Below are 12698 nucleotides of genomic sequence, written 5' to 3' on the forward strand. Positions count from 1 at the left end.
GTTTGCAAATAAGTATCTGTTACATACTCTTACCTGTCTGTCCACATTCATTAGAAAAAATAAGTGTCCTGTTTTCTTTCATAGAAATGCCAATGAGTTGAAGAAGTTATGCTTACACTTGAGGGGAGATTATTGCTCAGTGTAACACAGCATAACTCCGGTACTCTTCTTCTGTATCCGTATGGCATATATTCTCCTTTGTGCGTGTGAAATCCATTCTTATATTCACTGAATAAGCTCTTCAATGTTGTTTAGTTTCCCTTCATCCTGACTGTAGGCCTTTTTGCCTCCCTGTATTTGCAAATACTCCCTCACTGCAATCTCTCCAGAGTCGTCTGTTGTTGATGCTTTCCCACTAATGTCCTTTCAGCAAAAGCTACTGTCTAGGTACTGAGCTATTTTTATATGCTTTAAAAACTATCTACTGCCAAACAACCAAAGAGAAATCGCACCTTTTGAAATCTGTCTTTTTACAAAAAGTAAAAAAGTTGAAGACACAAATTTTAAAATTGGAAAATCATGTTTCGAATTAAGTGTACCACAAGATGGCTCTTACATTAGGTAATATTTTCATTTTTTTCAGACTTCAAATAAGAGCTTTGGTGTCCATGTTTTTGTCAAAAGTGACTTGGACACAAAAGTTTCTTTTCATAAACTTACAGTGAAACTTATTCCTTGAAAAGACAAATTCACTCTCAGAAATAGGATTTAAAAGCCTATGTATTGACTGAGGTTTTTTCTTTTTCTAAAAGAATAAACAAATTTTGACTATATTTAGACCACCTGTTCTATGTGTTTGGTTTTAATATTGTAATGCTTGCAAGTTTGTTGAAAGCCTCATAAAGCCAAGACAAGCTCAAAAGCAAGCATGTTTCTTGAAAATGTCTTCACTAGGTTTACTGACATGCAGTGTTGTGCCGACAGAGAGATGAGTAACGTGCTACATTTCCTGTATATGTGTGTTTCTTCTCCCTTACAATTTAAAATAAAAATTTACCTTGACGTCATTAGTCTGCAATGAATTTTCTTGGCCTGAGTGATGGAGTCTGAACAGGTTTATCACAGTAGTTCTTACTACATACATAGGTACAGTGTAAGAACTGTTCATCCATCTCTCCATAACTAGTTGTACATAGGAGATAAGGCTTTGGATCTCCGGGTCAGGTTGTTAATGAGGCTATGCAGAGGTGCTTGCTTAGGCACTTTATGTTCTTTGTATGTCAATTTTGATGTGCTAATTGATTTCTAGGTACTTTTAAGAGGTATTTGCTCTGTAAGACTCACAGTCCATATAAGTTCAGAACTGAGTGGAATTTAGACTATTTGAATCTGAATGTAGGTTTATTATTCTTTTCTCATATTAATTCACTCCTTGTTTAGCACTGAAGTTACTCAGATATTAAGTATTGAAGGAAAATAAATGCTTTTATATCTGGTTCTGAAGATGGAAGGGAGAGTTATCCATCATGGAGCATTTGAGTTGCATTAAAAAACATTTACTCCAAAACCTAACTGAATAGGGAAGACAGTATCTGTCAATAAATTGTTCCTTGTATTTAAATGTGTAAAGCTTCACTTAAAGTAGCTGTTACTTTTCGAAGGTAATTTTGTGGTAAGCTATCTCTTCTAGATTATTAATGTTTTATGTTGGAACTATAGAAGTAACTTGTTCATCTTTGTTCTACTGTTACTTATGAATTCTTGGGTTCTCTCTATAGAAAGGTCAGCTTGGTAGACCAATTCTGGATATGCCCTACTGGAATGCAAAACCAGCACCTATGCCTAATATAGGATCTAAGTACGGGCGCAAAGCAACGTGGATTGGAGCAAGTGGAGACCAGACTTTCCTCCGGATAGATGAAGCTCTCATTAATTCTCATGTGCTTGCTACATCAGAGATATTTGCAAGCAGGCATATAATAGGCAAGAACTCTTTTATAATATTTTAAATGCCTATAGCAGTATTGGAGAAAAAATATCTTCAGTCATGTGATAAGTTGAGGAGCCAACAAATCAAAAATGTCAATGGAGGGAATGAAAATATTTTTACTTTCTAGTTATGCTGCACATGGTTGTCCTAGGTCCTTTAGAAATTAATTTTATTAAGAATGTAAAAGTCTAAACTCTTTGTGCACTTAAATCTTACTACAGTTTTTTTTTTGCTGTAGCAGTATATCTCGTGTTCCCTAGTACATTAAAGCTGCATGCATAGAAAATACCACGTAATGAGTGGAGTTTTAATGATTTTTTCTGCTCTTTTTGCTCCCTGACTTAGGTTTGGTACCAGCTTCAATATCAGAACCTCCTCCTTTTAAATGTCTTCTGATAAACAAAGTAGATGGCAGTTGCAAAACATTCAATGATTCTGAGCAGGAAGACCTTCAAGGTTCTGGTGTGTGTCTGGATCCTGTCTATGATGTTATTTGGAGGCAAGTGTGGATTATAGCTATTGAAGTTGTAATATAGAAATTTAAAAAAAATATTTTGGGACTGGAGATTTGACTATACTGATTTCCCTAGTAAATGAAAAACAATTTTTAGTCTTCCATGTATCTTTTTGATATTTTTTGGATGATTTGTTCAAGTAAGGCCAAAACAAGCATCTTCCCTCCCTGATTTTTTTTTTTTTTTTAAATTTCTTTTATTTTTTTTCATCATTCTCATTCCAGTCTCAAGATGTTTGGGGGACCCCAATCTGTTCTGCTTGCTTACTCTTTTTATTTTTCCCTTACTTTCCTCCATCTACTTAACAGTTTACTGAGTAATTTTCTTGCCATACCCAGCTTCCACAACCATGTGTCTTAGATCTTCATCCTTCTCTCCTGCATTAGTGGTTAAGACTCGAACAGAAGGGCTGGAGTAATAGTATTCTTTTCAGTCCTGATGTTTTGGGAGGTCGAAATAAAGGCACTTATTTAGATGGCATAGACATTAAAACTACAGTTGTATTTATTTCACAGTCTTTGGAGATGGTTGCTTTCAGTGGAGTCTTTGGGCAGATGTAGATCGTAAGCTCTTGGTTGTTACGATTCTGCTTTGGAACAATTCTATAATGATTTAAAAGCTATATTAGTCAGGACTTGGGAGAGAAATCTGAACTGTCATCTGAGTGTGAGTAATGGATGATGTTTAAACTGTTGAAGACTTAGGCAAAACAAGTATAATCACTTAGAATAAAGCAGGGAACCAGCTTGTCTACATTAATCTGGAATAGATAGTATCATGCAGGATCATATCTTTAAACGATCATTGTGTCCGTAAGCTACCTGCATCCTACTTTGGATGTCTTAATCCAGAATTGAAATTCAAGAGCTTAATAGCCACTTAATATTGAAGCATACATATTTGCTAGGCATGTTCCTTTATGACATCTGAAGTTCCTTGGATGGCTGTGGTCCTGCATTTGCACATTCCTAGGTTGTTTGAATCTCATTAGCTAGGTACCAGTTAGTTCTTAAATTATACTTAGTTTTGAGGTAAGGAAGAGTAGCACCCATATCCCTTAAAGCTCTTGGTCATGATGTTATCAGCATGATTAAAATACACTCAAGGGCTCAAATTATGAAAAGTACGGTTATTGATGGCCATGGGAAGGTAGCAAGTCTCAGGGACAAAAGGTGGTGACACTCAGCTTGGTGTACCACACTAAAATGATTATTCAGCTTGACGAAGTTCAAAGTCACATGTTAAAGATTTTATTATGGGTAAACATAGATTGAGGTGTTTTATTGTCTTGCAACATTTTGGGGACTGTAGAACTAAATCTAGAGCTTAAATACTTAACTGAAGAATAGGTTCTTGCAGTCTGTGCAGATTTGTTTCTGTGCTGTATCCCATTTTTATTTAATAGAAAATATTAAAACAATCTAAATAAGAGATATGGTAATGAATATGCCTATTAGTAGTAAAGTATTTGGTATATTAATTATTTTTCCTGGGCATTTTTATTCATGTCTATTTAAATGAAGGGGGCAGTTTCTCTGTATAGAGACAGCATTCTTGATTGCTTAGATTTAAGGTTTTCTTCACAACTTTGTGACTTAATTTTTTCAATGAGTAGTGAAATTCAAGTGGTTAAATAATTTCATATGTATATGTGTGTGTGTATAAGCTTCCACGTTGCTAACTCATTGAAATCCTGAATACGTATGATATCCTATAATATTTTTAGTTAAAACGATTTCTTTCTCCATTAGCTTAGACCATCCCAGCCCCATTTGGATTTTTAGAACGGTGTATCAAGTGAAAATTCCTTTTGGGCTTATTCAGAACACTCTTATAGGCCTATGTCTTTAAACTGTTTCTTCCTTTTCCATAGTGATATCAAAGACTTCATTTTTTTTTTTTTCATTTTCTTTTTATCCGTATTAATCTATAGTATAGAAGGTCTTTGTATTCCCTTGTTTATGCTGCCCTTTTCTATAATCCTTTAAAACTCATAAGGTGGTGTTATCTATTTAAAAAAAGCCCAAACAAAAAATGTTGGATTGCTCAAGATCTTTTTATTCTTGTTTGAAGGTGAGTAACCCTTTTACTTTGATTTGGCATCTTTGTCATTATTGAGCACATCTCCCTTCATATCTAGTGCTTTACTAGTTACTTCATGCTTCTTAATAGAGTATACCATTTTTGTATTTATTAGCTTTGAAAAAGTGTCTAACATTCTGAAATTTGTAAACCCAATGTTTGGTATCTTTCCATTTGCTAGTGTGTTAAGCTAGTAAAATGTGTTTGTACTTGATGTAATGATGTTCAGTTTTAAGAGACTGTACTAGCAGATCTATATTTCACATTAGGTAGCTTATAAAATTTAATTATCGGTTAGATTTTTGTATTTTTTTTAGTAGGTGAAAGGGTTTTCTTACTGCGTTTTGTCTTGTTCTAGGTTTCGACCAAATGCTAGGGAACTGTGGAGTTACAATGCAGTAGTTGCTGATTCCAGACTTCCCTCAGCTCCAGATATGCAGTCCCGGTGTAGTATTTTGAGTCCAGAACTTGCTCTACCAACAGGTTCCAAAGCTCTAACCACCAGATCTCATGCAGCTTTGCACATTTTAGGTATATATTTATAGTTGATGGGTCAGAAGCTTAGATGAAATAACCATTACTTAATGTATGGATTAATTGCAATCATGACTGCTTTCTGACTTTTTTTTGAGTTAAAATTTTACTTCGTAATCTTTCACCATTGCTCTTAACAGTTATGATGTGGCTACTGTGCATTTATTTTAAACACAATACTTTTCTGCCATCTTAATGATGCTAAAGGATTTTAGTGTTCTGATGGAACCTGCTATTAGAGGTCAGCATAATAACGTAACAGACTTTCCTAGATGATCTTTTTGAACAGTTTGCAGAATAAAATCGGTGGTGTTAAGTTAATCTGGAGTCTCCAAAAGACAGGAAAAAAAGTGCCCTTAAATAAGCTATTTTTATGTTAAAGCAAATGCAGTATCTAAAATTGAAATTTATTCTTAGCAGTTTTGTATAATGAGACACTAAGAATAATAGTTGCTTTCCTGTTGTCTAAAAAGCCTGCCAAAACAAAAAATAATCCCACTGTGTTAATGTATAAACTGGCCATATGCAACATACCCAAGTGCTTCAAAGCACAGCTGTGGAAGTTATTTTAACTCACTTGCTTTCTGATTATGATGAGCACTCAGTTCCTTCTCCTGCTACCTTCATTGTGTGTTAGAGATGTGATAAATTTTAATTTGAACAGTACTCTTTTGTCCGAGTCAGAATAAGACGTTAGATATCCATGGATATGAAGCAAAATGCCTTTTATTCAGTTACTACTTCAATTATTTTTTGGCAATATGAGAAATGTAAAAGGGAAAAAAAAATGAAAGTGTCGCTGGCAATTTATTTACCATTGGAAAAGGTGCAAAGTAGATTTAATCACATTTTTTTGTTATTCTGGAAAATGAATAAATTAAATGAATTTGATCTTCCATAGTGAACCTTGAGATTCTACAGCAATGACCCCTGACCTAATCAAAGCTATAACAGTAATTGGTAACGTGTGTGGTTTAGGAACAAAACGGTTAGATTACTTTGATCTTTTAAACTAGTATTCATTTCCATCTCACTGATTATAATCAACAGTAAGAAATTTTGAATTCTTTTTGGGTTTGCTTTCTTTTAGGTTGTCTTGATACTTTGGCTGCTATGCAGGACTTAAAAATGGGTGTAGCAAATACAGAAGAGGAGACTCAAGCAGTAATGAAAGTTTATTCTAAAGAAGACTATAGTGTTGTTAACAGATTTGAAAGTATGTACACAGTAAACTTTATAGCACAAACCGATCGGGCTTGAAGGATAAAAGACTGCGATAGATTACCTGTATTTTTGTTGGTTTTTTTCTGCAGGTCATGGAGGAGGCTGGGGTTATTCAGCCCACTCAGTAGAAGCTATCCGTTTCTGTGCTGATACAGATATTTTGTTAGGTGGTCTTGGTCTTTTTGGAGGTAGGGGTGAATACACTGCTAAAATAAAGGTAAGTGTTTTGGTTTTGTTTTAGACAGCATTTATGTCTCAAAATCAGAACTTTGGAAATGCCATCTAAGACCATAATTAATTTTATTTCTTGACGAATGAGTGGTTTACTGTATATTAATAGCATTAGTAACAGAACTAGACTAGAAGGCTCCTTAGTGAGAAGTAATGAACCTTATGCAGATAAGGTGGATGAAGCAGAGCTCTGAGAATTATTATTCTTAATTGTCAAGAATTGGCCCATTCTTACTTTCACTAAATGCTATACTATCTTACAGGTGTATTGAGCAGGTATGGTAGTGGGTTAAATGGTTCTGTGAGCTATTTACACAAAGCTCAGAGGTACGCCTGCAGAAAATTGATGTTACGTGCTTCAAGTTAGAAGCCTATGTCAGGATACATGGACTGCCTCTCAAAACCAGAAAAAGAGTGCTTATCAGTAGCTGGAATTCCTTTGGTACCAGCGGAGCCATTACTTCCCACTGTCCCTGACACTTCTTTCTCAGACTGCTCTCTGGATAGCTTCCAAAGTGAGATTGTTCAGTTGGGAGAGAATGGCATCAAACATGCTTAACTCTGTGCCAAACATAAGGATGATAAGGGCTGGAGCATGTGTGCTGATTTAAAATAAATAAATAAATAAACCTAACTTTGGATAAAAAAGTTCACATAAATACACGGTGTGGCAGCAGAGCTCTGGTTTCTGATAAGTAGCTTCTGTTCCTGTATTTAATAAGGATTTCAGAAACTCCCAGAAAGACATTATAAAGGAAGGACCTAATGTGTGTCTGAGATTTGTATTAGATGTGTATATTCAGAATATGTTATTGTTGTTACGTGACATTAGTGGGTTGTTGAGTTTTCTTTTTCTGTTTTCAGATGAATAGTCATTAAGGTATGTTTTAGGGAAATGAATGGCATATACTTAGCAGTTATATTTGCATAAGACAACAGGAGATCCCAATTAAGTAGTTGTACGTTATTCCAGTTTTGCAATTCTCAATCATTGTGTTAATGATTAAGGAAAGCCAAGAAACTTAACAAAAAAAAAAACCCCAAACCAAAAAACATGACTAATGTTAAGATACTAAAGGCAGTAACCCTATGAAAGCAGTCTAGTAGTATTTTTTCAATTTGTTTCTGGTTGTCTAGGATTAGCTTATACCCAAGATAAGATTTGCCAGTCCTACCACAGGTAAACTGTGTATTAAATATATGTTTGCAAGAGAAATCTCAGACATGTATTTTTGCCCTTTTTCAAACAATCAAAATGTAGAAATAATTTTTGCCTTGAGTAAGAAACCCAAGTTCATTTACCAAAGTTGTCCTCTTTTGTTCTACTCACCAGCTGTTTATGACACTATTGACTAGCTCTGCTAAACAGTCAAGCTGTCCCTTTCCAGCTGAGTATATCTTTAGTGGATTTTAATTTTATCACAGAAAGCCTGCACGCTCTGCCGAGCTTTGCCTTTTTTAGATGCTGTGCATTTGATATGTCTACAAGATATAGGGAGTTTCTCCACTTAAGAGTATATCTGAGCTTAAGGCTGGGAGGTCAGCGTCAATTGCTATTTTTTAACAGTTAAGGATACAACCAAATCCCGACTTCTACATGAGAATTTGCCTGTTGGTGATAGTAACGAGGAGTTACTTTTGGGAGGGAGGAAGAACAGTAGTAGACAGTTTCCAGAATACCAGACAGGAAAAAACAGTATCGTGACGTTTCTAACACCTAGGATGTATTTTTACCTTTTTTTTCTTACTCCATCAGTTGTTTGAATTGGGTCCAGATGGGGGAGACCATGAGACTGATGGAGACCTTCTTGCTGAAACAGATGTCTTAGCGTATGATTGTGCTGCTAGGTAAGATGTTTTCCTTACTTACTTCTGCCTACTTCTTGATCTTTATTTTTATTTTCTTCATCATTTTATATATCAGCAGAGATGATCTACATCATTAGATGTTTGTAGCAAGTGATGTAAAACTTACACTCAAACAAAGTAGTGTAACACCAAATACCTCACCAAGCTATTATGGTACTAAATTAAAAGAAGGATCAGATGTTGGTCTCTTCTCTCAAGTAAAAAAATAGGATGAGAGGAAATGGCCTCAAGTTACACAGAGGAGGTTTAGATTGGATGTTAGGAAAAAAATTGTTCTCTGAAAGGGTTGTCAAGCATTGGAACAGGCTGCCCAGGGAGGTGGTGGAGTCACCATTTCTGGAGATATTTAAAAGACGTGTAGATGTGGTGCTTAGGAACATCGTTTAGTGGTGGATGTGGCAGTTCTAGGTTAATGTTTGGACTTGATTATTTTAAACATATTTTCCAACTTAAATGCTTCTATGATTCTATGAAAAATCATCTCACACTTGCACTTCTATCAGTCAAAGTCAAATCTCATATTCCTGTGATAAAAAGCCAAGACAAAACGTTGCAGCAGCTCTTTTGAATACCTCTGTCAAAACGATGCTTTCAAGCACAAATGGGTATTTACATTAAACAACTCATCATTAAACTTACTGTAGTATGAATTTATCATAACCAAAATAAAGGTTTTTGTGCTTCAACTCATTAGTATACAAGCAGTTATTACTTGAAAGATTTTGTGCATATGGATGAGGTTAGCTATCTTTTAACTACTTTTTCATTCCTGTTATGAAATAATTTAACATTCAAGTCCTCCATGACAATTTTTTTTGGTTTAATTCTTATATATCAATAGCCCTAAATATATATTCTATTACTTTCTTAAATATTCATGTGTAATTCCTAAGAATTTATGTATAAGCTCTTGTCATTTACAAAAATTTTCTGAAAGTGAATTAGAAGAATATAATTAATACTTTATAGTTAATACTTTACTTGCAATATTATGTATTAAATGTAATTGGGTTTGTGTGTGTTAATTTAGCTTAATTTCTCCTTACTCTGATATTTGATATCTGATTGTTTCAAAATGCAAAATCAAGTCGGTCTTAGGAGGCATTTTTAGATCCTTCTGAATTATTATTTTTTTAATTACTACAGTGGTTTTCAACAAAATATGTTTACATTTTGAATATAAATAGATACTTTGAGATTCATAACTTAATTCCATTGATTTTCAATTTTCTTTTATAATCAGGGTGTAAATCATTAAAAGACTAATCTAAAAACTAATTCACATATATCTTTTTCAAAATTTTCTTCTCTCAGAGAGAAGTATGCAATGATGTTTGATGAACCAGTGCTTCTACAAGCTGGCTGGTGGTATGTAGCCTGGGCAAGAGTGTCGGGACCTAGCAGTGATTGTGGATCTCATGGACAGGCTTCTATTACTACAGATGATGGGTATATTTTTTTTCTGTATTTTTTTAATGCAAAAGAAGAGATCTAATATTACTTTAATAATAATTGGATTATTTCTCTTTCAGTGTTGTATTTCAGTTTAAAAGTTCCAAGAAATCAAATAATGGTACAGACGTTAATGCAGGGCAGATCCCACAGTTACTCTACAGGTAATATTTTTGCCTCTATTTAGAACAATTTATTAGCATGTTTTTTAAACAGGAGCTCTATTAAAGTAAACGTGTATTTTGTGACATTATCATATTAAGCTAAGGAAATCAATGTCTGAAAAAATGAGGGGAAAAAATATGTCCATTATAGCAACATTTACTTCTTTGCAGTTTTTTCTTGCAGTTATTCTTTATATATTATGTTCTGAGACTTTAACTTAGTTTTGTAGAACCTCATTATTTCATCTAACGTGCTTCACTTTTTTGCTAGTTGAGAAGTATTTTGTATGTGTATGTATATTCCCCCTTGCCCTCACATTGATTCTGAAACTTGGAATTTCTTCATAGCAGTTCGCTTGCTATGTCCTTTCTAAGAATGTTCTTTGCAGGATCCGATCCCTTAACAAAACAGCTCACTTCTGCTGGTAAGCTTTGTCCCCGTAGACCTCTGTCTCTCCAGAGGAAGATTTCATTTTAACTAAAGCACATAAAGTCTTGGCGTAACCTATTAATCGTTTGGGTGATTTCTATAAAGAGATGGCTGTAGCCAAAGACACACAAGCCTTGGGGCCTCTGAAGGAAGGACATGACTGCAGAGCCATGAGTGGCATAGAAGGAAAGATGTTGCAGTAACAGGTGCTGCCTGTATTTTTCTACTTCCACGTATATTTTTACCTCCGCAAAACTAGTGGTCCTTAAGCAATAATATTTCTAGTCTTAAAAATGTAATCTGAAGAAATACAGTAAATACGTGTAGTAATTTCATATGTAATTAGATCTCAAGATTATTATCAGTTGTCACAATTCTGCTGGTTCAACAGAATTCAAGATATTTGATTACTGGTCTAGGAGGATTTGGAACTGGAGTAAATAATGCTAAAATTGAACATTTTTGGAATAATTACCTTAAACTTCTCTTCCACTTTTGTTCCACTTGAACAATACTAACAGTAAAAATTTGGTGCAGATTTTCAGTCAGTTCTTAAATTGTTCTTCCAGGTTGCCAACAAGTGATGGCAGTGCATCCAAAGGAAAACAGCAAACCAGTGAACCTGTGCATATTTTAAAGAGGTCTTTTGCCAGGACTGTCTCAGTGGTGAGTATTATGAAGAAACTTCTGTTTCCTACAAGTTCATCCATACTTAGAAAACTGAAAGATGTACATGTAGAAATAACTAATGATTTTTTTTGTTTGCTTTATCAAGCAGAAGTTAGGTACGCTGATGTATAGAACATGGTAATTTTTGACTTGGTTTTTTTTTAAGATTTCTAAAAATCTAACCTAAGCTTGGTATCCACCTGAGGATGAAAGCCTAGAAATGTATTTGTTTACAAAGTTTAGTTTACTTTTCATATGAAAGCTAGTTGGTTTTGGGGTTTTTGGAGGGGATGTGGGGTTGAGTTCATACTTACTGGTTATATTCAATGTACAAGCCTTACTCCCTGCCAAGAAATTAATATTAGCTGGCTTTTTAGAGTTTTGAGGGAGCTTTACTATATACTCTCTTCTATGGCTTTTAAATTACTGTTAGTAATTAGTCATTTATGAGATTCATCTTCCTCTTGGATGCTGTCGTATGCATACCCATATACATTGAGGATCAGATAAAATTTTGTTTAACTTTGATAAGCTGAGGTAAGGAGTATTAATAGGCACAGTGAACTGCAACTATTAATAGAAGTTAGTCTGCAGTTCTTCACATACAAGGAGGTTAGCTAAATGTTGAGGAACACTGCATTAAGGTGAAAGGCAGAATTATCATGCAGGATAAGGCCAACTCCATCTTCATGTTTTTGAAGTACAGTCCCTTCCTTATCTTTTACAAGCAATGATTATTTTATTTTCAGTTCCATCCTGGTTTATATTTTATGCTGCATTACATGTACTGTCAGCATTCTCAACTGATAGTTACATCGACGTCGTTGCCTCCATATGGACACTCGCAGTCCAGTTTTCTTAACCAGCTTGCTTTCTCTCATTTATGTATTCTCCATTTCTTCAGTATTCTCTAGTGATCAAGATGATCTTCTCTGTTCAGATTTTTCCTAGAAATGTATTATCTACACAATTTGCATTTTTAGTAATCATATTATGGACATACTAATAGCTACTCTTAATATATCTTTGCTTTAAAATGTTTGCATTAAGCTGTGAACTCCTGTGGCTTTTAACAGTTCACATTGCATCCTCTCTCTTCATTATCTTGCTGCTGTTATTTCTCACCATGGATTGGAACTGGGACAAGAGGAGAGTTTGGCTTCCTGGAGCATTAGGCATTTTGTAACTAACTTTGAACAGTCAGCTTGATTGTTGCAGTTGGAAGGTGTACCAGCAGCTTGAAGATATTCAATGCCAAATACTTTTAGTATGCCTTCTGAGGTACAACTTCATGAAACTACCAGCCACGCTTAATAATAATAGAAACAAATTTTTGGACCAACAAAACTTCTTAAATCCTCAAGTTTCTTTTGGATTATCATGTTTCTGTTGAACTTTCAAGATGTGATATATTTGCCATAATTGTGCAGATCGTAACTGTTTAAAAACAAAGCAAAGAGAGCCCTGATAAATCTGTACTGTTATGACAAGAATGTATTCTGTTAAAAGTAGGTATTACACTATTCGTATGCAGACAAAGCAAGTAAAATTTACTGAAAAATCTGTATCACCAGTGAATACAGTTGTTAGTTCTTAAA

At 34.5% G+C, this 12698-nt stretch overlaps 1 protein-coding gene across 16 annotated transcripts in view; it reads left to right on the forward strand.

The window, feature by feature from the left end:
- MYCBP2 (MYC binding protein 2) overlaps positions 1-12698 on the forward strand; it is a 197799-nt gene that overhangs the window by 80138 nt on the left and 104963 nt on the right. For 14 of the 16 annotated variants that reach the window (XM_086771604.1, XM_086771620.1, XM_086771629.1 and 11 more), the window contains 9 exons: positions 1719-1923; positions 2276-2429; positions 4886-5058; positions 6152-6277; positions 6375-6502; positions 8273-8364; positions 9700-9834; positions 9918-10001; positions 11001-11097. In XM_086771604.1, coding sequence (XP_086627730.1) covers positions 1719-1923; positions 2276-2429; positions 4886-5058; positions 6152-6277; positions 6375-6502; positions 8273-8364; positions 9700-9834; positions 9918-10001; positions 11001-11097 — 1194 coding nt within the window. The remainder of the gene's footprint in view (positions 1-1718; positions 1924-2275; positions 2430-4885; positions 5059-6151; positions 6278-6374; positions 6503-8272; positions 8365-9699; positions 9835-9917; positions 10002-11000; positions 11098-12698) is intronic. The other 2 variants (XM_086771649.1, XM_086771681.1) reach the window with 2 other exon arrangements.

Source organism: Chlamydotis macqueenii, chromosome 1 (assembly GCF_036417535.1).
Source record: "Chlamydotis macqueenii isolate bChlMac1 chromosome 1, bChlMac1.mat, whole genome shotgun sequence".
NCBI lineage: Eukaryota > Metazoa > Chordata > Aves > Otidiformes > Otididae > Chlamydotis > Chlamydotis macqueenii.